Here is a 23852-nt window from a genome sequence, read left to right on the forward strand (position 1 = left end):
AGGTTTTATAAAAATATATACCCCACCAAGGATATCCCGGACTCTATCTTTAGAAAAATGGAGAAGATACTCTAACATTGTACTGAACTCAGATCACCCACCTTTTAGATTGACAACATTAACTCGCTCTGATTTGACTAGATACATGCACAAGGAATATACCAACACCAACTTGTTGTCTAACATTTTGAACTCATATTCTTTATTCTTCTCATAGTTTAATCCACTCATTTGGGTGTTGGTTGATCCATTGACTTCTATTGCTTTTTGCTTGGCTTTTCAATTCTGAAGAAAAATTTAGGTACAACCAAAAATTGTCAAAAAATAATACCAAGGGATCAGAAAGATTTTTGTTCGGAAGAATTTGGAGAAAGATAAAGAGTATAAAGTGTGGAGATAAGTGGTAAAAGGCGTGCTTATTTATAGGTGGGAGAAAGTCGACCGTTGGCAATCTAAATTGTGTCAAGCAACAAGGTTTAAAACGCCAACAATAAAGACTCCATCACTCGCAGTTGCTTTTAGATCGCTCGATAGTTGCTTTTAGATCGCTCGATAGCATATCTATCACTTCACACTTGTCGCATAGTGGCGCAAATAGTTTTCCAGGCCATGGCATTGTAAGTGAATGTTTTTTGCTACACCGTATAGGAACGACCTCATATTAGGTTCAATTATTTGTAAAACGCTAGAAAGGCCTATTTGGATGTACAGCCAGAAGTAGGTTTTCGATTTCTATAAGTCAAAAAACAAGAAGTCAGTTTGGTGACATTATTACAAAACAACTTGTTAGAAGTAGAAAAGTTATTTTTTTTAAGAAAATGTTTTTGCTTATGACTTCTGGAATTGACTTCTGCATTTATGCTCTCTTTTCGTCCAAAAAAATAAAATAAAAAAATACATGAAATTAGAATCCAACTTTCATTTTCCCGTCCTCCTTATCCTTCCGTACTTGAAATCCCCATCATCCTAGTCTAATCTTTCATCCCACTTTTCTCTCTCAGAGTGTTAGTTCTACGAGTTCTAAAAAAGCACAAACCCAAAAACGCATAAAAAGTGAATAGAAAAATTGAAGCAAATCATTATTTTCACCTGCAAAGGCTACTCGTCAGAGGGCGTAAAACCGTGGAAGACTATGGGATATTGTATAACGAACTTTTACATTGAGTACTCTTTTTCCTTAGTCAATGTTTTTTTCACTGTGTTTTCCTTGTCAAGGTTACGACAAGGTAAGCGAGTCCAATGATATTCGCGGTTCAATATATTATACTATTTTTTCTTCATCTTGGTTTTGTCCATTTAGTTTTTCCGAACAAAGTTTTAACGAGACAACATCTATGGGCCTATTATTGTTCAGAGTACACATGTTTTCCTACATTTCAGTTTTGTCCCTTCGAATTTTCCTGACGAGGTATTTAATAAAATAACAACTTAGAATGGTCGTCATAACTAATAAGATTCATATAACCACATATTTTCTTGATATGCGTGCATCGGATAATCATCGGTATAAGTTTGATTCAAGATTTTAACGATTAAAATGAGCAACAATGTTAAGATCATTTTGAGCTTCAGGTGTTTCCCAGTGGCTTAATTGGCAAAGTTACATCTCGAAGTCCAAGGCAACATGTTTCAGAATATCCATCAAATCTCGAAGTGTTGTTGTTCTATGATGCTCACCTAACCTAATTATAATTAGTGAAGGGATTAGAATTAATCAAATAATTAACCTTTGGAAAATCAAAACTTTTTTTCTTTTTTTTTTTTCCTGATTTAAAAAGGAAAATGAGGATTTTTAATGAATTTTTTTGAAAACTTCTCAAGAAAATGATTAAAGCTACCTTGAAAATAGTCGGGAACACCTTGTAATCAACCTTCATTACCAATTTTAATTGAATCAAGTCCGTTAAAAACCGAGATAAATCGGGTTTATTTTTTACCAGTTACGACTGGAATATTTTGTCGTCCCGGCCGTTCGAGAAATCTGTACTCCTAACCATAAAGGATATTTACGGTTCACAATCTAAGAACTTGAAGCCGTAATTTCTTATTACGGCTGGGTGAGGATGAACTCGTGACGGAATCATCATCCAAAGTCACATGTAACTCTTTCACGACTATATACCCAACCGTGAAAATCATAAATGGCTGGGATACCCAACCGCCAAAAATGTATACGGCTGGAAAAATTCAAAACCTAACTGTAGAAAGAACATAAGACTAGGATTAGTGTGACAAATTGGAAAATACGGTTACGAGTAGGAATTCCTAGCCGTAGCACAAGAAAAATATATAGTTTTCTGCAATTACATAACAACTAACGGCTAGGAATGGGATTCACGACCGGGAGTTCTTAGAGTCCTAATTGTAACCAACCTTTCACGGCTAGGTCGAAAAGAACTCCTAGTCATAATCAACCCAGAAGCAGTTTTTCTAAATCCTAAATTCATCAATCTTACTTATTAAACCAATTTAAAGGTAAAATAGATGGTGGGTTTTCGGATTCTTAACATTCGGGTGGATTTGCTGATGTTTGGACAAATTCATTAATCAGATCTTCAATTTGTGGTTTCACACCTTCATGAACATTAGAATCATAACCACTTGATGGTGGATTCAATCCAAATCGCCCGGATCTCGTCATCTTGAGAATCAATCTTTATAAACATTTTTTAGAATCGATGAATATTTGATAAAAAATTCTGAAAAGTTGATCACAAGTATTGTTTTGTTGTTTGTTTTTGAGAAGAAGAAGAGAGAAAGAGGTCTCGTGATTAATTCTGATTTTGGGTTTTGGGTTAAGTTTGATTTAAGTAATAAGAATAATAAAAAGATAAACCTGACTTTTGATGCTAATTAGGTATCCCCAGCCACTTTTAGGACACTAGAATTCTATAAGCCCCCAAACCCCAAATGGGCAAATATTAGGATTCCTTGAAAAAAACGCTGAGATCCGGTATATTTCTCCCGCCCGCCTGTACTCTCATTTAGTCCAAAGAAAATTAAAACGAAAAAACACACAAAATTAAATTCCAATTTTCATTTTCCCGCCCCTCTTTATCCTTCCGTCCTTAAAATCCCCATCATCCCAGTCTAATCTTTCCCAATCCTCTCTCTCTCCCAGTCTTTGTTTCACGGGTTCTAAAGAAGCACAAACCCTAGAAAATCAGTCAACTGAAAGAACCCTAGAAATCAAATCAGTCAATATGAATAGAAGAATCATCAGAAGCAAATCATCATCTTCACCTGAGGGTTGTTATTACAGATACTTGAAACCAGGAGCGTTAGCCCAAATTAGAGATTCAAGAATCGTAAGAGCTAACAATTTATTTAGAGGAGTCTCAGCATCGAAATTGGCCCAATTAGCAGCGGCATCGGTAACATCACCAACAATAACAAGTGTTCAGATTCAGAACTCATCCATTTTTGCTAATGAAGGTCTTCCTTGTTTAACTGCTGGGAAGGAAGGATGACATTAAAACGGCTCTAGATGGTCTTTTTCATTAAATTTATCTTATTGTTTTTTTAGTGTTCCAGTTGTTGTAGATTTGTTTCTCCTCTTGATTTGGGATTTAACCCACCTTGAGTACTTGAGTAAATGAAATCAAAACTAGTTTTTATTTCTATGCCCGATCTGCCCTTATTGAATCTATTACAGATTGCAGGGGCAGTTTACAAAACCATAAACTGGGTTCAATTTGTTCATGTATAGCTTCATTTAACTTGAGTTCAATTTCTATATATTGCATAATCTTTGGTATGTTGATTTATTCGGTATGAATGAATCCAAGTTTAGTATCCTTTGGTTTGCGAAAGTGGGATTCAATTAAAAAAAAACTACTCCTAATGAGATATATCTTTACAAATTCAGATTGAGTTGCTGTGTTATCTCGAAGCTTCAATCAATTAGTATCTACTACTTTGTTATATCCTCAAATGAAGTAGGAATGCTTGTGGAGTTAGATTTAGTAGGGGATGGTGTACCTCGGACTGCGATGTTGCTGTGTAATCTTGCCTTACCTGTCTAATTGGTGTTTTCTAGTTAAGTTTTTGTTATCTAAATGCCAACTGCCATTACGAAGGCGTATCATTGCTGTAAAATGTCTTCATGATTAATGCCAGGAAGCACATTATACTTTACAATATCATTTAGTTTCTTCTTACTGATTCTACTCTAACTTTTCTGTTCTTATATACATATGTTCATTGTTGAAATACAAAGGTAATGTAGAGAGCCTTAGTTAGACGAAGATCGGGCCAATGTAGCAGCTGATGTTTGGGGCGGAATCTACACCTATTGCATACATGTGTGCTAACTTGATTAGATGTAGTGTCGATAGAACTCAGATTATTCACTGGCTCTGTAGGATCAGAATCTCGCAACAATTATATCTCAGCGAAATTATCAATGGTATTGCACAATAGCGTCGCAGAACAATTTCAGAAACGACGTCAGCAAGGATCATAAGAAAGATGTGATAGTCTTGCGAAGATTAGAGAGCTTGCGAAGATAATATTTGTAAGGTTGCGAGAATGTCGCAAACCATATCCGAAAATAAAGGATAGATTAGCTGTCATCCACTATGTATTTCCTTATAAATAGTCATTCGAGTTGTAAAGGAGAGAGAGATCTTTTTTGAGTAAGAGACAAGTAAATAGGAGAGAGAAAGTCCAGAGCAAAGTTCATTCTTGATTTCTTTATCTTTCTTGTAAGAACATTCAAAAATTAATCAATAAAATTAAGAGTGTAAAAACCTAATGAGTTGATCAACAATGAAATCATATGAGGGGTGTAGTGTAGGATTTCCTGCAACTACATAATGGCGCTAGAAACAGGGACGAGTAGAAGATTATTCTAGAAAAAGCTAAAGATTGATATTGAGATTTGTGAAATTTTAAAGTAACTGATTAAGAATTTTTCATAATTTTTTGAAATATTGTTAGCATTGAAGAAATGGCTAGAAGAAGAAATACATCCGAACAACCGACTACTATTAGAAGAAGCAAAAGAATTGCTGGAAGAGAAAGAAGTGAAATGGGAGAATCTACTAGAATGAGAAATAATAGAGAAAATCTAATTCAATCGCCAATTCAACAAACATTAGTTCAAGAGAGGAATACAGATTATGACAGAGTGAGCGTACACACTTGGCGATCAAATTCAGCAGAAGAAATAGAAGAAGAGCAACAAAATAGAAATTATAGACAGGAAGAGAGAAATCAAGAAGCAGATGAAGGAATAATTCATGGAGGTGAAGAAATTGGAGCGTTAGAAACATTGAGACGAAGAATACATGAAGAAAGAAGAGCTGAGTCAGAAGAACGTGCAAATTTAACAAGACAAAATCACGAATTAAGGATGGAGAATATTAGATTGCAGAATAGAAGATCGAGAAGTATTACAAAATCATATTCCAGATCAATCAGAAGAGAAATGAGGCAAAATTCACCTACGATCAATGTTGGAAACAATATTCAAGAAGAAATGTCAAATCCTAATGAAGAATATCGCGAAAATAGAGAAAGAATTGATGATCGTTACATTCCACAAAATGAAACTTTTGATGATAGGCAAATTGGAGGAAATCAAGAGAACGGGCAAATTCAGAGACAAAATAACCAAGATGGCGAAGGAAATCAAGAGGAGGGAAGAAGAATTTTACATGTGAGAGAAAATCAAAGAAATCAACAGACAATTGAAGAAGAAATTGAAAGGCATAATGCTGAACAAGCACGTTTAATCTGCGAACGTGAAAGGTTCAGAGCGGAAATGGAAGAGCAATAGCTTCATGAGACAATTTTCCATAATAATCATAACAACCGAGAAAGAAGGCGTATACAAAACCGGAATAATGATAATCTCAATGAGGAGTATGATAGAGTGAAGAGAATGGTTGAAAGACAGCGAATTGAGTTGATAAGAAATGAACAAAATTATGGAGGGGAAAATGAACGACATCATCATTTGCGAATTCAAGATAGGAATGAGGAAGAGAATCGCAGAAGAAGACGAGATGAGGATAATGAAGAAGAGATACAAAATTTCGCAAGAGAAGATAGACGTGAACGCAGAAGAAGAGAAGCAAAATTAAAGAGACCAATGGGTCAATATTCAGGAGTAAATAAACAAATCTTGAAAGAATTAGAAGAAATGAGAGGAATGCTAAATAACAGAGGAGAAGTAGGTAGAAGACAATTGGATGAAGCAATAGAGGAAACTGCGAAAACTCCATTTACAAGGGAAGTACAATTAGGAGGAATACCACCGAAATGAAATTTGCCCGCATTAACCAACATTTTCTATGGAACAACTTGTGCAATTCAACACATTAAAGCTTATGTGAGGTGCATGTTACAATGGGAAAATCATGATGCGGTATTGTAAATATATTTCGCATCCAGTTTAACAGGAGAGGCGTTAAAATGGTTTGAAGGTTTACCAAAGAATACAATAACCTCCTTCAATCATTTGCAGACCACATTCTTGGGAGCATATATAAGTAATAATTCCTCACGACCTGGTATAGAAGATGTGTTTGGATTAAAACAAAGGATTGGAGAAAGTTTGAAACACTTGACTAAAAGATGGAGAACTATGTGTAGCGAAATGGCTGGCCGTGTAGATGAGAGATATCTCATATTATCATTCATCAATGCTATGTTTGCAACAAACCTGTTGTATGTTCAAATTTTCAGAGTCAAGAATACGATTACAATGACTGAATTGCGAGAACTTCAAGAAGAATACATTGCTTTAGAGGAAAGACAAAATGAAATGGAATCATATCCAGTTGCGAAAACCAGCTCACAAGCAGCGAACGCAAGCTTATTACCCAAGCTAATAAATACAGTGGAGAATACTTTGCAGTACAACAAGAAAAGGTGACAAGTAATAATCAACAGAAGTTGGTAGCTATGGGAAGTCGAGATCAAGAAGAGTATGAAAGAGAAAGAAATTTCTACAATCGTGGAGGAAATAACAAGATTCAAAGACTCGATCAACCGCAAGAAACTTATGGAGGTCAAAGACCAAACTTTAATAGAGGAGAAGGAGGTCACAAGGTAGTATGGAAATAAATCAAGATGCCACCTCTAAATGCAAGTGTGGAGAAGATATGGGAGGCTATAATCTTGATGGATAATATACCAACACCATGGAACATGGGAACGGAACCGCCCCCAAATCACAGAAGTCATGAATTTTGTTCTTATCATCATTTTCATGGACATACCACAAATGATTGCAGAAATGTAAAGAGAATTATTTTGAGAATGATAGATCAAGGAAAACTAAACGACTTTCTGGTAGGGCATCCGCAATCTCAACCATTACCACCACCACCAGAACATCATAAAGCGAATACGATGAAAAAGAAATAAACATTCTTCATAGAAGTTGGTGCAAAAGCAAAAAAATCTATTCTGTCACTCTACCGTACATTCATATAAGACAATTGAAGATTTTCATGATGATGTTTTAAGTAGAGTGTTCGCAAGAGGTAATAATGGTAGAGAAGTTATGAATATTGCGAAAATTTCGCAATTAGAGGAATGGCAGAAACAGGTCATTTCTTTTACCGCAGAAGAAATTCCCGAAGGAGAAGAGGTGCATGACAATCCATTGGTAATAAAATTAGAAATTAATCCAAAACCAAAAGAAGATGAGGATGATGAAGCTGAAGATTCATGGGCAATCAATATAATACTAGTCGATACTGGAAGCTATGTGAACATCTTATTTTATCATACTTATAAAACCATGGGTGGAAGAGATGATGATCTTATACCTTCAACATATAAGATATATGGTTTTAATGGTACTGCTAACAAGCCTAAGGGTGAGGTTACTATGAAAATTACATTAAAGGGAATATCTTCTGAAATCTCATTCTGTGTAGTTGATGTAGAATCACCCTACAATGCATTAATTGGCCGACCTTGGCTACATGGGATTCTAGGTGTAGCTTCAACTTTCCATCAATGCATCAAATTCCCTCACCTCAATGGTGTAGGAATCATAAGGGTAGATTGGGTTGAAGGAAAGAAATGTTACGAAACTGAGATAGAATCTTGCGAAGGAAGAGAAAACAAGAAGGAAAACTGGCGACACAAAATCAAGGATGTACAAAGAAGTGAGAAGTTGATGGTGGATACAATCGAAAATAAAGGAGAAGAGATGTTACAAAATCAATGCTAGCTCAGGATAAAAAGGATGAACATACCATTACCAAGGAAGCAGTAGCAGAAAATCATAAAGAAGCAGAGGAGGGCAAAAATAATAAAAGCAAGAAATGTATGAATGATTCAGTTGTTGCGATAATCTCGCAATAAGTAAAATTCTCAAAAATAAATTTGATTGAACAACAAAATTGAGATTGCGAAATTCAGATACAATATTATGAATTGCGAGACTCTCGCAGAGATAATGAATTTTACAGAAAATAATCAGAAAAGAATGACAAAAGAGAAAGAGGCGAACCTTTATGGTGTACACCCTAGTTCGCGAATAAAATTTTGCAAGAGGCAAATGTAAGACCTAAAGTACGTCGTATTAGGGGGTACCTGTTACATGGCTCAGGGAAAGGCTACACCGCCACCGGAACCTGAGTCATGGAGATTTGGGGTCAATAAAGCCCATCCGGGAGAGGCACCTTGGATTTTCAACTTAAGCATATGACTTAGGTTGGGAGACTAAGGTAACAAGGACTCTCCCAAGGAGTGCAGATCTGATCAAGGCGCCGAGGTACACGGTTGAGTCAAGAGTGCCGAGGGCGTTTGAAGCGTCCTTGCATTCTTGACAAGTCTTGGCTTATACTGCACTCGCCCCGAAGAAAACCCCACATAGGGTGCAGTCTCGTAACCATAATCCCTATAGGTAAAAGGGATAAAAGGCTGCGAAAATAACTGGTTGTTGTTAAGACTGGATGGGAGGAACTAACCTTGTATGGTAGAAGTACGCCTCCTTGAAGGGGCAACCAGGAGGAAGATAAGGGCGCACCCTCCATTAGGGAGCTGATAAGTGTCTTAAGACGCAAATGTCATGAGACTTATTATTCGCAAGGATAATTAAGGCTTGTCATATTTGTGCAACAATCCTGAAGATGCAATAATACAAAAGAAAAAGATAAGATGAGATCAATGGGTTTCCGCATGAAAGTGCGAAGACGTCCTGCGATTTCATCGCAAGACGGCAATGTCATGTGGCTTTATTTTCGCAAGAATACTTAGGCCTATCATATTGTCGCAATATTCCTGAAGAGGCCATAATACAGAAGAAAAAGTTAAGGCAAGATCAAGGGGTTATTGCATGAAAATGCAAGGACGTCCTGCGATTTTGTCGCAATGACAAGAGGTGGCATAATAAGACCTTTAATTAGGAAGGCAAAATAAGACCACACAGGAATGAGATTTTGAAAAGAAACAAAATTTACTTCGCAAAAGGTTGCGAAATTATACAATAAGAAAAAGTTTATGATATCTCTCATTTGGATTCAAATAACAGAGGCAAGTATGGGAATGTATGAAATTAGAAAATGTTATTTGTCTCCATATGAGAGATTTACTCAAAAATTCAAGAATTAATGATTATATTGATTAACTGTATTGCAAAGAAGAATTATTTTAATTTACGCAGGTCAAAATGAAAGAAACACAAGTATACAAAAAGAAGAAATAAATGTACAAGTGTTACAAAGAATCAAAGAAGAAATAAAAATTATTTCTTGGTTAATCCTTCATTATATTCATCAGAATTATTTCCTTCTTCACCTGCGTCAGAATCCTCATCACCATCATAACTTCTATCACTATCAGATTCTTCATCGTCAGCTTCACTATCAGAGATAATCAAACTGGGAGTATTCTGTGGGATTTCTTCTAAAAGACAAGGGTAATCAGAATGTGGGATATTATGGTCATCACAAACCATCTGGATGGTTTGATTGCGAAAATGCATATCGTCATTCTTAAAATTCTCAATGGTGATTCTGATTTGATTCTTCAATCTAGAATACTTGTCGTTGCGAGAAGAAAGATTCTTTGCGAGTTCCTCCTTTTTAGCTTCAAGTTCTTCAATCTTTTCACGATATTTATTTTCAGAATCTGCAAACAAAAGACAACCAATTATTAACTTGATGAAAATCCATAAGAAGCAAAAGATTAGTGAAGAAGAGAAATTAGCAACCTTCTCTGTCAGAAATCATGTCCCTAATCAAGGCTGTATATTCAACTTGGAGACTAACATTTACGCCTAAATCTTTTCTAGCATCATCTAAAATTTTCGCAGCCCAGACAAATTCATCCTCACTACTTATGAGAAGACGAGAACGAATTTGATTTTACCTTTCGCAGAGTTCAATATTCTTGCGGTTAGCTTCATCTCGCTCAAGTTGAACTTCAAGAAGAGCCTCTTGGAATTTCGCTAAAGCCTTGGCACCTTGATCAGAGATACGATCTTTATCATCTATGAGACCGCTAATTTTGGTTCTTAATTCATTGGTTTTCTCTTTGGAATCAATAAGGAGACGCTTAAATCTGTTGGCTAAGCCTAAACTAGATCTATGATCAATTTCTAAGAGGCGAAATTTCGATCTAAGTTCATCTAGAGAAAGAGATGAAATTTTATCATTTGAAAAGCTATTTAAGGAATTGTTAAGACGTTCAAGAAGGGTATCATTATCCAAGGCATTAGGAAATGAGCGAAGAAGGGTGGCTTCATCAGAAAGACCATAGATGTCTGCAAAAAGGATTATTTAAATAAGATAAAACAACAGGATGGATGAATAAAGAGAAAAGTAACATACCATAAAGCTGATTATTAGCTTGTTGAAGACTAGAAATTTTATTCTTATACGAGGAAGAATCACTTTCTAATTGTCTATTTTTCTCGCGAAGACTTTTAACTTCAGCTTCCAATTCTTCATTCTTTTTGCGAAATTGAAGATTTTTCTTTTCAAGATTTTCGCGTCTTCTCTCCAGATCTGAGGTAACAGCAAAAGAAGATTTTCCAGCCTGCGAAAAGAATTAAAAAATATTAATATAGAAAGAGATTTTGAATTACAACAATGAAAAAGTAAAAAGATAAAAGTATACCAGACTATTGAGAGAATGCAAAAAGTCGGGAGTCACGGATCTAGAAACTCCGCGAAGAGAATTATCGCCATCCAGCAAAGGGACATCACAAATAGTAGCGAGAGCTTTGCAGGTATTTGCGAATTGGCTATCTCCCATCCCTTGTAGAGAATCAGAAAAGAGTCCAGAAAGCTTAGCCATAGAATATTCAGGTGGAGAATCTTCAGGTGCAGCAAGATCATCGTTATCCTCATCACCCTTATCATTTTCAGAACTTTCGTTGGGAAGAGCATTTGAAGGAGAAGGAGAACGAACTTTTCTTTTCTTTGGAGGAGGACCACTTGATTTTTCCCTGCGAAGAGTACCTTTACCCTTATCACCAATCTTCGCAGCATCAACCGACTCTTCTACTTCAGCAATAACCTTCACACACAGATAGAAATAAGAAATGGAAGCATGGAAGTAACAGTACTATTTAAAGTCATAAGAGAAAGTTTCTTACCTCATCTGTGTATGAGCGAAGAGCTAATAGAGTACTAGATTTCCCAGTCCTGTTATAACTATCCTTTAGTTTTTGGATCTGCGAAATGTCGCAAGAGTTAGCGAACAGAATAGTAAAAATCAATAAAGAAATATAAAATGAGTTAAAGGAGAGAAACATACCTCTTTCTCTTTCTCGGGCCAAGAGAAGACCCAAGGTTGATATGCAGCGAGATTCGCAGGAAGAATGTTTGATCCAGCAATGTAGGGACCCTTTAGCATTAAAGGAAAGACACACCATTTGTCATCTTTGGACTGGCGAGGAGTTTTATTTTTACCAGAATTCCAGTCAATATCTTGCATAAGAATTTTGGCTTCATCAATGTTATCTTTTCTTCTTAATCGAATGCCCCGGCGAGTATTCTCCTTCTTCATGGAGATAAGTTCGTAGTTTTCAAAGAAATTCGCCGCTGTATATTTCTTAGCAACTATCTCTAGGTCTGCGAATTTTGGATCTCCCAAGTTCTGTGGAGTAAAGATATCCTCTACCATCACCACGATTAGCGAACTCTAGCATCAGACGGATGCAGTCCCCACTTAATTGGAAAATGGCTCGCGAAAATTTCGGATGAGCCAGAATTTCATAAAATAAAGGAATGTCTGGGTTATAAAGAGGAATAGGGAGACCTGCGAGAAGTTTACCTAGCAAAATTATGATTGATTGATCATCACAATTTTGATTGGAGAAAAGCTTGACAGAAAGAATTGATTTAGCATTCACACCAGGAATGGGGGAGAGTGAAAGACCTTTATTAGCAAGATCTTTTTGGACATCTTGTAGATTCTTCTCATATCTATGACCACTTGGATCCATGTTTAAATACAGAGTATGGGAATGTATGGAAAGTAAAAGAATTGAAGGAAGAAAAAATTACAGCAGCAGAATTTACAGAAGAATGACAGAGTTGCAGAGATGAGAGAATAAAAATAGAAGAGAAAGTAAAAAAGAAAAGTGGAAAGAGGGGGGAGAAGAGTATATAAATTTTTTTTACTTCTCGAAGAAATAAACACCATTAAGACGAAGAGACGTGAACGATTGAAAGGTGGCGGTTACAGAAGACGTGTCAAGAAATAAATGGAAGAGAGAGTACGTGTGATAAATGTGGAATATGAAAAGATAAGCAGTTGCGGCATTTCTCACATCATTCTCTACTTTGCAGAGAAGATATGAGAAGAGGCAAGATGTAGGATCAGAATCTCGCAACAATTATATCTCAGCGAAATTATCAATGGTATTGCACAATAGCGTCGCAGAACAATTTCAGAAACGACGTCAGCAAGGATCATAAGAAAGATGTGATAGTCTTGCGAAGATTAGAGAGCTTGCGAAGATAATATTTGTAAGGTTGCGAGAATGTCGCAAACCATATCCGAAAATAAAGAATAGATTAGCTGTCATCCACTATGTATTTCCTTATAAATAGTCATTCGAGTTGTAAAGGAGAGAGAGATCTTTTTTGAGTAAGAGACAAGTAAATAGGAGAGAGAAAGTCCAGAGCAAAGTTCATTCTTGATTTCTTTATCTTTCTTGTAAGAACATTCAAAAATTAATCAATAAAATTAAGAGTGTAAAAACCTAAAAATGAGTTGATCAACAATGAAATCATATGAGGGGTGTAGTGTAGGATTTCCTGCAACTACAGGCTCTATGACTAATTCTGAACTATCCCCATTCATCTTGTTTTTCTGTTGCTTGTAGGTATACAAGATTTCCTCCACATTTCTTTTGAGGGTGGACATTTCTTGTTTGAGGTATCTTATGTCTTTAATAAGCTTTGGAACTGCAACTGAAACAAAAGCAAATTACTTAGGCCATCACGTGAAGGTCGCTGTTATTACTGATCCACAGTAAGCTGTATTCGTATTCTGTCTTGCTATTTATGTTTCTTTTTTATGATCTGTTTTACTAGTGGCATCTTAATGTCCCACTTGTAACAGCTTGTGGTAAACTAGAACAACTGGAATCTAAAGTGGGCAGACCAAAACAATCCAACCCCATATAATAACATGGATATAGGAGCAAATGATCATTTTCAGGAGACCTATTTTCTGTTGCAGGGACAATGCTGTTCTGCGACTGGTGGCAAAGAAGAATATCTCTCAGGAGGCATCTGTTTCGGTAGAGATGGTGAACAATGCAGATACCTACATGGAAGGACGCCCGTCAGTTTTACATGGCAGATCAAACAAGTCAAAGACAAAGATGGTCTGCGGGAGATTGGTTCGAGCATCTTACAGTGATAACTAAGGTTCCTCTTAGTTATCACTGTTGTAAGCTTTACCTCTGCACATGACGTTTCTGGCCAAAGATTGAAATTGGATTGACTAAGGCCAAGCACTATGGTGGCCTTTCCCCTCGGCTTTGGCTACATTCTAGCCAAGGGCAGCCACTATGGTTCATGTCTTGGCTAGATTGTAGCTTCTAGCCCATGGCTACAAAGTGATAAAGATGTGTAAACTGGGTATCCGTAATGTGACTTAATAATTGTAATGCACATGTGGCCAATAGATGCCTCACCATAGTGCTTGGCCTAATAATTGCAATTTGAAATGCACATGAGCTTATTTGCTATTTCCACACCCTTGGCACCCGAGGCATTTTGTAAGAACTTTTGAGCTCTTTTTCCCTCTCCCAAGATTGTAACAGCTAACAGTGATGATGAATCTGCTGTTGATTGTTCTGTAAAATGGTATAAAAATAGTTGACCTGATTGCAGTTGTATTTGGGTTGATATATCCAGCTCATTCTACAAAGAATAATAAATAAAAAAGAAAGGTTCAGAATCAATACAAAATTCTTCCCTTATCTGTTCACATATTTCATTCATTCATACATTGGCTTATGGCTTGGGCAGAGCTCCAATGGATACTTCCTCTTCTTGCATTTGCTGCAAATTATGCAATCTCCCTAAGTTAAGAGCACATCATTCTAACAATTATGCTGTTAGTTCCACACAGTTAAATTTTTTATACAGCAGAAATCATAAATTTACTAACAAATTCTTCAATTCACTCAAATTTCACCATCGAGAAAAGCCAATAACATTTTTGAAACCTCTCAAAGTTAAAAGTACTGATTCTACTGAACCTGATAATTTTGCTCAAGTACTCAATGTGGATAAGAAATGGATAGCAGAGGAGGAAGAAGAAGTTGGAAATCCTTTACAGGGGAAGAGAGATAAAGAGAGACTAGATATCATAGCTGCATGTATCATTGGTCTTTGCACTGGAGTTGGTGTGGTTCTCTTCAATTATACGGTATTTTCCCCATTGATTTCTGCTTCATTTCATTTAGTTCCACTGTATACAAACTTGTAGTAGTCATTTCTAGTGGGTCCCACAAAAGTCGCGTTGCGGGTCCCACGATACGCAGCTAACCATCCCTTATGCGACTGTAGGTACACGAACTGCGGGATATCCTGTGGGATGGATTCCCTTCCAGAGGTGCAACATGGTTGAGACAACAGCCTATTGAAGATAGATGGGTAAGAGTGATTCTAGTACCAACTGGTGGGGGTGTTTTGGTGGCCATATTGAACAGTCTTCGAAGTTATCTCAGGGTGCCTTCCAAATCACAAGGAAGGCTTCTTTCTAATGTTAAGGCTTCATGCAGACCTGTTTTGAAGGCATTTGCAGCTTCAATTACACTTGGCTCTGGAAATGCTTTAGGACCTGAAGGTCCTAGTGTGGAAATAGGTGCATCTATTGCTAAGGGTATCAGTAGTGTTTTTGGTATGAGTAATCAGAGAAGGACATCTCTTGTTGCTGCTGGGTCAGCGGCCGGTATCGCATCAGGTTGCCAAATTTTCTGTTGAGCTCATTAAACATCGCTTGCCAGAAACACTCAAGCAATTGCAAAGTGGCGTGGCCATGAATATTGTGCACATTCATTTAACTTCAGTTGTTCATTTTGGTTGCTGCTAAAAGTGATTGTCACTTTTAACTTTGACAGGTTTCAATGCTGCTATTGCTGGATGTTTTTTTGCTGTGGAGTCAGTGTTATGGCCATCACCAGCAGCAGATTCCTCGCCTTCACTTACAAATACAACATCAATGGTGATCCTTAGTGCTGTAATTGCTGCTATAATTTCAGAAGTGGGTTTAGGTTCTGAACCTGCATTCAAGGTCCCAGAATATGATTTTCGATCTCCAAGTGGTACCACATCAAACTCCATTTATATTTTTTGGTTTTGGAAGCTTGCACACCATGCATAATCCATATAAGACCCTTCTTAAGTCGATACACCGAGAGACCAACCACCCTGTTGATTGTATGGCAGCTGTCTGCGCATAAGGATGAGTTGGCCATAATGGAGCTTTAACAACACCAACCTCAACTGTTCATTGTAGGGAGTTTGGAGTGAATTCAGTTACTATGTGTACCAAGGTACTTGTCAAGCTGTCATACAGTTAACAAGGTAGTTAGTCTCTCTGTATGCTGCACTATAAAAACAAAGTGTCCTTATTCTTACCGACGTTTCATTGCTTTTCAGAACTTCCACTATATCTTTTGCTGGGTATTCTCTGCGGGTTGGTGTCATTAACCTTATCGAGGTGCACATCTTACGCAATAACAGCTGTTGAGAAATCTCAAAAGGTGACAGGAATACCAAAGGTTGTATTTCCTGTAATTGGTGGCTTGTCTGTCGGAGTGATAGCATTAGCATATCCTGAGATTCTTTACTGGGGTTTCGAGAATGTTGATTTATTGTTGGAATCCAATCCTTATGTTAAGGGACTCCCAGCTGATCTCCTACTTCAGCTAATTGGGGTCAAGATAATAACGACTTCATTTTGTCGGGCTTCTGGATTGGTAGGAGGATATTATGCACCGTCTCTTTTCATTGGTGCAGCAACTGGCATGGCATATGGAAAATTGGTGGAACAAGCAGTCTTCCTCTCTGATCCGATATTTCATCTTTCTATACTGGAAGTAGCTTCTCCTCAAGCGTATGGACTGGTATGGTTCTATCATCTCTGCAGTAGATATCATTTCTTGCCACATAGTCTTCTATATAAAATCGGTATTCCTTTTGCACCAGGTTGGCATGGCGGCTACTTTAGCAGGGGTATGTCAAGTACCTCTGACTGCAGTTCTGCTTCTCTTTCAATTGACACAAGACTACCGGATAGTACTACCTTTACTAGGAGCTGTAGGTTGTTCTTCATGGATTGCATCTGGTCAGGTAATTAAAAGGGAAACTGGAAATAAAAGGGTCTCTCTAGAGTCAAAGAGAAATGTCATGCAAAATACAAGCCAATCTCCCTTCAACTCGGTTGAACTATCTTCAAATTCTTCTAGTGACAGAAAACCATCTAACGAGGGTGATGAACTTTGTGAGCTTGAGAGTTCTCTTTGTTTAGATGACTCCGGGACAGAACTTAAAGCTATAGAGGAAAGGATTACCGTGTCTCAAGCAATGCGGATAAGATATGTTACTGTCTCAATGAGCACTTTCCTGATGGAAGCTGTTACTCTCATGCTTGAAGAGAGGCAGTCTTGTGCCATGATAGTCGATAACGAGAACTTCGTGATTGGTTTCTTGACACTTGACGACATTCAAGAGTTCAGCACATTCTCTAAACCAAGACGTGGGCAAGACGAGGTACAGTACAACATTTCTCAGTACATAAAAACTCAACATCATATATGTATGACATCTTTGTTTCGTAGTTGTAGTCTATACAGGTGGAGAGCATAACATGAAGTCTAGTTGTAATTTGGACTCTGTTGGTTTTCTCAGGTGCAAAATCTTACAGTGTCTGAAATGTGCAACTTGAAAGAAGGAAAGTGTCGAGTTTTATGGACAGCCACACCAGACATGAATCTCCTTTCTGTGGAAAGTGTTATGGATACACTGTGTATAAATCAACTTCCAGTTGTTATAAAACATGTTGAAGGCTATAAAGGGTACCCAGTTGGTCTCATAGATAAAGAATGTATTGATCTTGCTTGCAGGTAATTTATCTTAATCTGTATTCTTTACAACATGATTCAAGTATAAAACATTTCCTTTACTTGCTATCCTTTTTAGTTTTTTGGTTTCTACATGTTCAGATATTTGCTGTCAAATTACCTTAGATTTCAAAACTAAGCAGAACAAACCTTCACTTAATGTATTTGCCTTGGTTTTGTGTTTCACACAGAATTGCAGCTACTCGAGAATCTCTCGGCCTTTCATCTGCACTGGAGAAGAACTGACAACTTCGAGCTTTTTGTGATTAATGTAGCCAGAATCAGAATCAGACCGGTGGCGAAACTTCATTTCATGGATATTGAATTTTGGTAGTGATGAAAAAGGGAGAATTTGAGCTCACCTTTCTACTGGTTCCTTAAAGCTGTTAAAATCAGTTGGGCTTGATAACAAAATCAATGGTATTCTGGAACAAAGTTATCAGATGGTGAAAAAAATAAGTCACATACAGGTTTTGAGTATTCGGTTATTGTTATCTCTCATTTTTTTTTTTTGAAAGTAAAATAGATTACCAAAACAGAGAGTTAATCCCTTGATTCAGTCTCTTTTGGAACTAATTCATAGTGAGTTTTCCCGCCGATAACTGACTCGGCAGGATTGACATCATCTGTAACAAGTACAAAAGAGTTTTTAGATTATTACAAGACATTTTGAGCTTTGATAGAGTCATAAGCTATTGAGGGAATTATAAGCACAGGTACATAGTTTAACCAGCAGTCTGCAGCACTTTCTTTCCTTCCTTTTTTTGCCAATAAGTCTGCCACTTGTTAGCCCGCCTGTCTACGTGCTGAAAACCCAGAAAGGAGACTAATTTTGCTGCTTTAGCTTTAACTTCTTCTAAGATTGCTATACTGTGTCATTGGTCTGATACTTCCTTTCCTTGTAGATAGTTGATAGTTACTTGATTGTGACCAGGTTTTGTAAGTTGTTCAGGTTGGCCCATTTTGTTGCTTGCAGAAGAGCTAGTGCTTCTGCCTCTTCAGCTGTGGATGTCCTTAAAACTCCCATTGCTGCTCCTTTGCCAGTACCTAACTAATTGCGTAGCACAAAACCAAAACCTGTGTTAGTGTTTTTTGATAACCAAGAAGCATCACAATTAAGTTTGAGAGTATCTCTGTGTGGGAATTTCCACTGGGTATGCAGCAAGGTTTTTTACTGCTCTGTTCAGTCCTAGTGTTAGAACTTTGTGGGTGCCAATATGTAAAATATCTGCGGCCAACTGTTCAGGTTTTCTTTCTTGTTTTTCAAAACCTGTAACTCTGTAAGGCATCTTTCTATCCAGAAAAACCAGCATTTGGTTGCAGCCAAAGCCATGGAGATAGAATTGATGTCTCCTTTCAACCATTCATTATATTTATCCGGGAAAGAAACATTTGTAGTGTTAGAAGTTACTCCATGTGATGCCATTGGGGCTAAGCTCCAGACTGCCTTAGCATAGTGACATTCAAAAAAGAGATGGTAAGTTGATGCTACAACTTGCTGACAGAAAATGCATCTAGTTTCCACATCCAGGATTGAACCAAATTTGTGTCTTGTTGGTAAAATGTCTTGAAGACACTTCCAACTTCCAAGTAAATAGTTTTATGTTGGTAAAATGTCTTGAAGACACTTCCAAGTAAACAGTTCTATCCTCTGTGAAGTGTCCATACTCCATAGACCTTTCCAAAATCTTTTAGTTACAGAAGATACTGATCCCAAAAGATTTTGCAATTTAGCATAAAGAGATTTTACAGATTATTCGCCATTTCATTTATCTTTTTTCAGCTTGCCATTGTTAGAGTTATATAATCTTCTGATGTTCAATATCTCAGAAACCAACAAATTGTCAAATAAAGAGGGTAGCAGAGATTCATTCCACTTCTTTGTGTCATAATTTATCAAATCAGAAAGAAAAATAAAAGGGGAAAATAAATTTATTTTGTTAATTTACATTCCATCTCTTAATTAAATTTAAGTCTCAGGACTTGCATTTATGCTCTAAGCCTGTTTACATATTTTCTAGAGTATGATTACAAAAATTTATCCAGAGAGAAACGATGATCATTCTCTGCTTATGCGAGAATTCAATACAAACAAAGAGTTTGGGGGAGTGTTTAACGCCTAAATGCATTGGTCTCGCCACCAGCGGCAGCCTGTCCCTGCATGAAAAATTTACGTCGACGGACACTCTCTTCTATCGTGGAGCTCCCACCTTTCCCGGATCCATAGGCACTCTTTCGTGCCTCATCCAAGAAAGTGGCTTCTTTCCGAATAGCTGATCGTTTTTCCTCTAAGGCGTCATCCTCTGCTGCTTTCTTCAGCCGCTTCCATCTCTGTTCCTCATGCACCTCAGCATCCATTTGCATCTCTCTCAATTTAGCAGCCTTCTCTTCTTCAGTAAGCTTCACCGCAGTCTGTCGATGCTTAGGACGTGACTTACTACGCCAATCATCTTCTGTGTCTGGTCTGTCATTTGTTGCGCGAATGGTTTCAGTGTAAGACTTCTTCTCATTGTTTTCGAATGAACTGTAATCATGACTAGACCTCTTTCTACTCCACTCCGACTCTGAATGTGTTGATCCGTGATAAGTCCTCCTATTCCTCTCCCCTCTATCAGTTGTGTCAGGTTCCGAATCTGATATGTCACGTGTTGATTTATGATAATTTCTCATATCCCGCTCCTCTCTTTCAGTTGATTTATGATAACTTCTCCTATCCCGCTCCTCTCTTTCAGTTGATTTATGATAACTTCTCCTATCCCGCTCCTCTCTTTCAGTTGACTCAGGTTCTGAATCTGATCTGTTATGTGTTGCTTTATGATAACTCATCCTATCCCCTCTTTCAGGTGAGCCAGGTTCGGAATCTGATCTGTTACGTGTTGACCTATGATAACTCCTCTTATTCCTCTCATCCCTTTCAGTTGAGTCAAGTTCTGTATCTGATCTGTTATGTGTTGATGTATGATAACTCTTCTTATTCCTCTCCTTCCTTTCATATATGTCGGCTTCAGAGTCTGAGCTACGATTGTCTGGATGCCCCGAGTCATGCCTATGGCTCTTTTCTTTTCTTTCTTCACCCTTGCTAGTAGCGGCATCATCCTTCGTACCCACTGAACCTTTAGATGAGGAATGCTTTGATTTCTTCTTTTTCTTCTTGCGTTCTTTATCATCATGCTTCTTCTTTCCGCCAACCTATAATGACCAGCCATATTCAACAACAACGTCAGCAACATACAAATGAGTTTAGCAAAGAAGTCACTGATAATTATTTACTGAAACTGAAAGATAGTGAACGTATTCTGGTCATCTGGTGTTATAAAGTGGCTATCAAGATGTCACACAAGATTAACATCCAAGAATACAGCGCAAGTTAATATATTTATGTGCTCAGCAGGAACGAAGTACGCTATCTAATACCTTGACACGATACTTGCAGCACTGAAAATCAAAAATCAAAACCAAGCCGCTTTTGTTGCTAATATTTTTGGCCAAATCGCTTATTTTGGTTGCTCCAAGTGTAAAATGAGGGTTGAATAATTAGCTTGTTAAGGAGAACTGAAGGAAGAAGATGGCCAAACGCTAAGTCCACCAAATCTTCCCCTCTATTTCTCATATACTTATGTTATGAAACCGTTCTGAATAATGAATGTAACTAAATTCCCAATGCGTACGACAATAATGTAACACTTCTATTAGATACCCAAAGGAGGTTGAGTGGTTGGCTTAGACGAGGAAGGTGCTTCCTCCAGACAAAATGCAAATTCCCGAGTTTAGTAACCAAAAAGGGTGAACAGATTATTCAAAAGTTAGAGAAGCTAGGATCCCTAATTGCAAAACACTTTGAGCAAGGTAACCCACTATTTCTTTTTCTTTGTTGATAGCAAAAATAAAAATAAAAATAAATTAAGTGCATGTTACACTTCATGAGGCTAAGAGAATTCAAAACCTTGCATAAAAGTTTACATCGTAGTAATAGAAATACGCTATAGGGCCTAAAAACTATGCTCTGTAGTTACTAAAACAAAGCATTGTTCACAAGTGATGTACAGGAACTATATCAGTTATGGAAATCAAAGCTGGCCTTAAAAACACAGTTTGGTTTAATTGGGTGTGTCTATGTCCATAGCAAATCTACTAAACGAAAATTTGGTGCTAAAGCTAAGAAGTGCACTTACAGATTCTTTAATCATGGCCATCTGGATAGGGTTATTCTTGATTCTAGCAAGCGCTTCCTGCTCCCGCTTCCGGATTAGGAGCAGAGGATCAGAATTAAGTTTCCTCCATGCATCATTAGCAGACTGAGGCTTCTCTTCGAATAAAGCTCCTGGATTAGATGCTTCTGGCTGAACAGAACACATATACAGGAATATTAGCAAGTTATCAATAAAAGAATTCCAATAACAGACAAGACCTTGTATTCTTCTACAGAAAAGCCTTTAGTGGATACAGATCATTAGGTCCTAAATTGATAGAATCGCAAAGAGAAATCATATTAAACCTACACCATGATATTGACACAAGCAAAAACCTTCAATAGTCCCCTAAAGGTCCCTCAATGTGAAACTTTATCTCTATTGTATCTGTCGAATCATTAAGAATGAGACAGGGAATGCTGTAATGAATCATAATAGGATGGCGTTTTTCAACATTCCAAGATGCTTCTATTGGGCACTTAACCATGTGCACATCATCTCTAATCTAGTTTAGACATTATCAGCTTATCATTCTCCATTAAAATTCACAAATTTAGTCTATTTCAGGCTACTCTCCGAATATGCAAACAGTTGTTAGTGTGTCATGTGGTGAATTTATCAGGAGCAGAGCCAAGTAAGGCAAGTGGGGCAACTCCCCACACTTGCATAAACCTCCCAAGATTTCCCCAATCAAGCACAAGCTTGTTACAGGATCTCAGTTTTGCTCACATTATCACTTCAAAACCACTTATCAAGGTTCCTACATAATATAATTGTTTGCTTCTATTGGTTCACATCATCTAGCACTATAAAGTAGTGCAATCGATTAACACTACCAGTTAGAAGATTACGAGAACTACTATTACCTTTGCCGTCGACGATGAGGCTACTGGAGCAGCAGTTGGTAATGCTTCAAGCTCCTTAAAACCATCAGCAGAACTAGGCTTTCCAACCGACAACCCAGAATCATACAGAAAATCTAATCTCTCTTGCCTCCTACACAAACAAATTCAAATTTTAATTATTAAATTAGGTTAAATTTAGGGTTTTATAAATTAAAAAAAAATGTTAAAAAGACTTACGGAACAAGACCAGCTTCAACTTGAAGCTGACGGAATTCAGCTTTCTCTCTTTCTTCTTTGATTTGTTTACGGAGCTCTTCAATTTTCAGATCTTCAGCAGCACGTTTCTGTTCGGCTTTCCATACAGTCTCTATGTTTCTTATACTTCCTGTATGCCATCCCTTCTTGTTCAAAAATTTCATCCCCATTTTGAAAGATCAGAATCGGTGGTCTCAGATTAGGGTTTTTGAAGATTGGAAGAATCGTCTCAATTTGGGGATTTTTTACGCTTCTTCTTTTCTGGACCTCTCCAATGAATAAATCGAGGATGTAATGTTTGATCCTTATATATAGAGAGAGATCTTTATTATTTTACCAGGACTTTCCAATTTTACCCCCGCAGAGTCAAGTCAACGTATACATCGACCAATTTAGGAAACTTTAAACGTTAAAATCCGGATACCATTTGAAATCCATGTTACCACCTGAAGGGTTAGGGTATCCCATTCTAAATTTCTATAAAACTCTTTCAATTTGAAAATCTACTTGTTTGAAAAGATAAGACTATTCATCAAGAGACTTTTCTAAGAGATGTGATTTTCCATGAAGTGTCTTCCATGTAAACCTCTCTATAAGTATTTGGGAATCACCAGAGTAAGGAGAATTTCGTCTAAAAGGATAAGATATCTAATACTCAACTCGGTTTTTTCTTATCTTCAATTATTTTTACTGCGTTTGTTCATGTTCATGGACGGAGTCAAGATGTATACGCTATGGGGTAAAAAAAAGACTGTTTCGACATTCAAGAAAAAAATAAATTATAAGCTACAATTTGAAGTAACATGAAAGCTCACATCGTATAAAATCTTACCACTTCCGCGATATCACCATTATATCAATCTCGACAAAAAAAAACTGCACGTTGATGTCAAGAACGGACAACAACATGGTATTTCAGGATAGCTAGAACAGATCATGTCATCCAAATTATTGCTTTTCCTGAAAAAACAAGTCACATACAAGCAAAACAACCATTTG

At 37.2% G+C, this 23852-nt stretch overlaps 2 protein-coding genes across 3 annotated transcripts; one reads left to right on the forward strand and one right to left on the reverse strand.

Moving 5' to 3' along the window:
- Window positions 1-14415: 14415 nt before the first annotated feature.
- Window positions 14416-18238, forward strand: LOC113284404 (chloride channel protein CLC-e-like). The gene is made up of 7 exons (XM_026533850.1): window positions 14416-14865; window positions 15006-15402; window positions 15560-15763; window positions 16101-16567; window positions 16650-17213; window positions 17352-17566; window positions 17755-18238. Exons 1-7 carry the CDS (start codon window positions 14470-14472, stop codon window positions 17807-17809), a joined length of 2298 nt encoding a protein of 765 aa, XP_026389635.1. The 5' UTR covers window positions 14416-14469; the 3' UTR covers window positions 17810-18238.
- A 1234-nt stretch (window positions 18239-19472) lies between these two features.
- Window positions 19473-23119, reverse strand: LOC113284405 (pre-mRNA-splicing factor CWC25 homolog). 2 transcript variants are annotated; one of them, XM_026533853.1, is made up of 5 exons: window positions 22836-23119; window positions 22620-22749; window positions 21736-21903; window positions 20327-20752; window positions 19473-20284 (listed from the first exon to the last, which is right to left on the reverse strand). In XM_026533853.1, the coding sequence occupies exons 1-5, from the start codon at window positions 23021-23023 to the stop codon at window positions 19676-19678; spliced, it is 1521 nt and encodes a 506-aa protein (XP_026389638.1). In that variant the 5' UTR covers window positions 23024-23119; the 3' UTR covers window positions 19473-19675. The 2 variants fall into 2 exon arrangements, with proteins under 2 accessions (XP_026389638.1, XP_026389636.1); XM_026533851.1 differs by having other exon boundaries at window positions 19473-20752.
- Between the last annotated feature and the right edge of the window lie 733 nt (window positions 23120-23852).

The sequence above is a fragment of the Papaver somniferum genome, chromosome 5 (assembly GCF_003573695.1).
Source record: "Papaver somniferum cultivar HN1 chromosome 5, ASM357369v1, whole genome shotgun sequence".
NCBI classification, from domain to species: domain Eukaryota; kingdom Viridiplantae; phylum Streptophyta; class Magnoliopsida; order Ranunculales; family Papaveraceae; genus Papaver; species Papaver somniferum.

Excerpts from the sequence above, each read along its gene's own strand:
- LOC113284404 (XM_026533850.1), top strand. The coding sequence starts at position 14,470 with ATGGATACTTCCTCTTCTTGCATTTGCTGCAAATTATGCAATCTCCCT. Across the intron at positions 15,764-16,100 it reads TGATTTTCGATCTCCAAGTG|AACTTCCACTATATCTTTTG; the intron begins GTACCACATCAA and ends ATTGCTTTTCAG. Across the intron at positions 16,568-16,649 it reads CTCCTCAAGCGTATGGACTG|GTTGGCATGGCGGCTACTTT; the intron begins GTATGGTTCTAT and ends CTTTTGCACCAG.
- LOC113284405 (XM_026533851.1), bottom strand. The coding sequence starts at position 23,023 with ATGGGGATGAAATTTTTGAACAAGAAGGGATGGCATACAGGAAGTATA. Across the intron at positions 22,750-22,835 it reads GTTGAAGCTGGTCTTGTTCC|GAGGCAAGAGAGATTAGATT; the intron begins GTAAGTCTTTTT and ends TTGTTTGTGTAG. Across the intron at positions 20,753-21,735 it reads TGGCCATGATTAAAGAATCT|GTTGGCGGAAAGAAGAAGCA; the intron begins GTAAGTGCACTT and ends TGGTCATTATAG.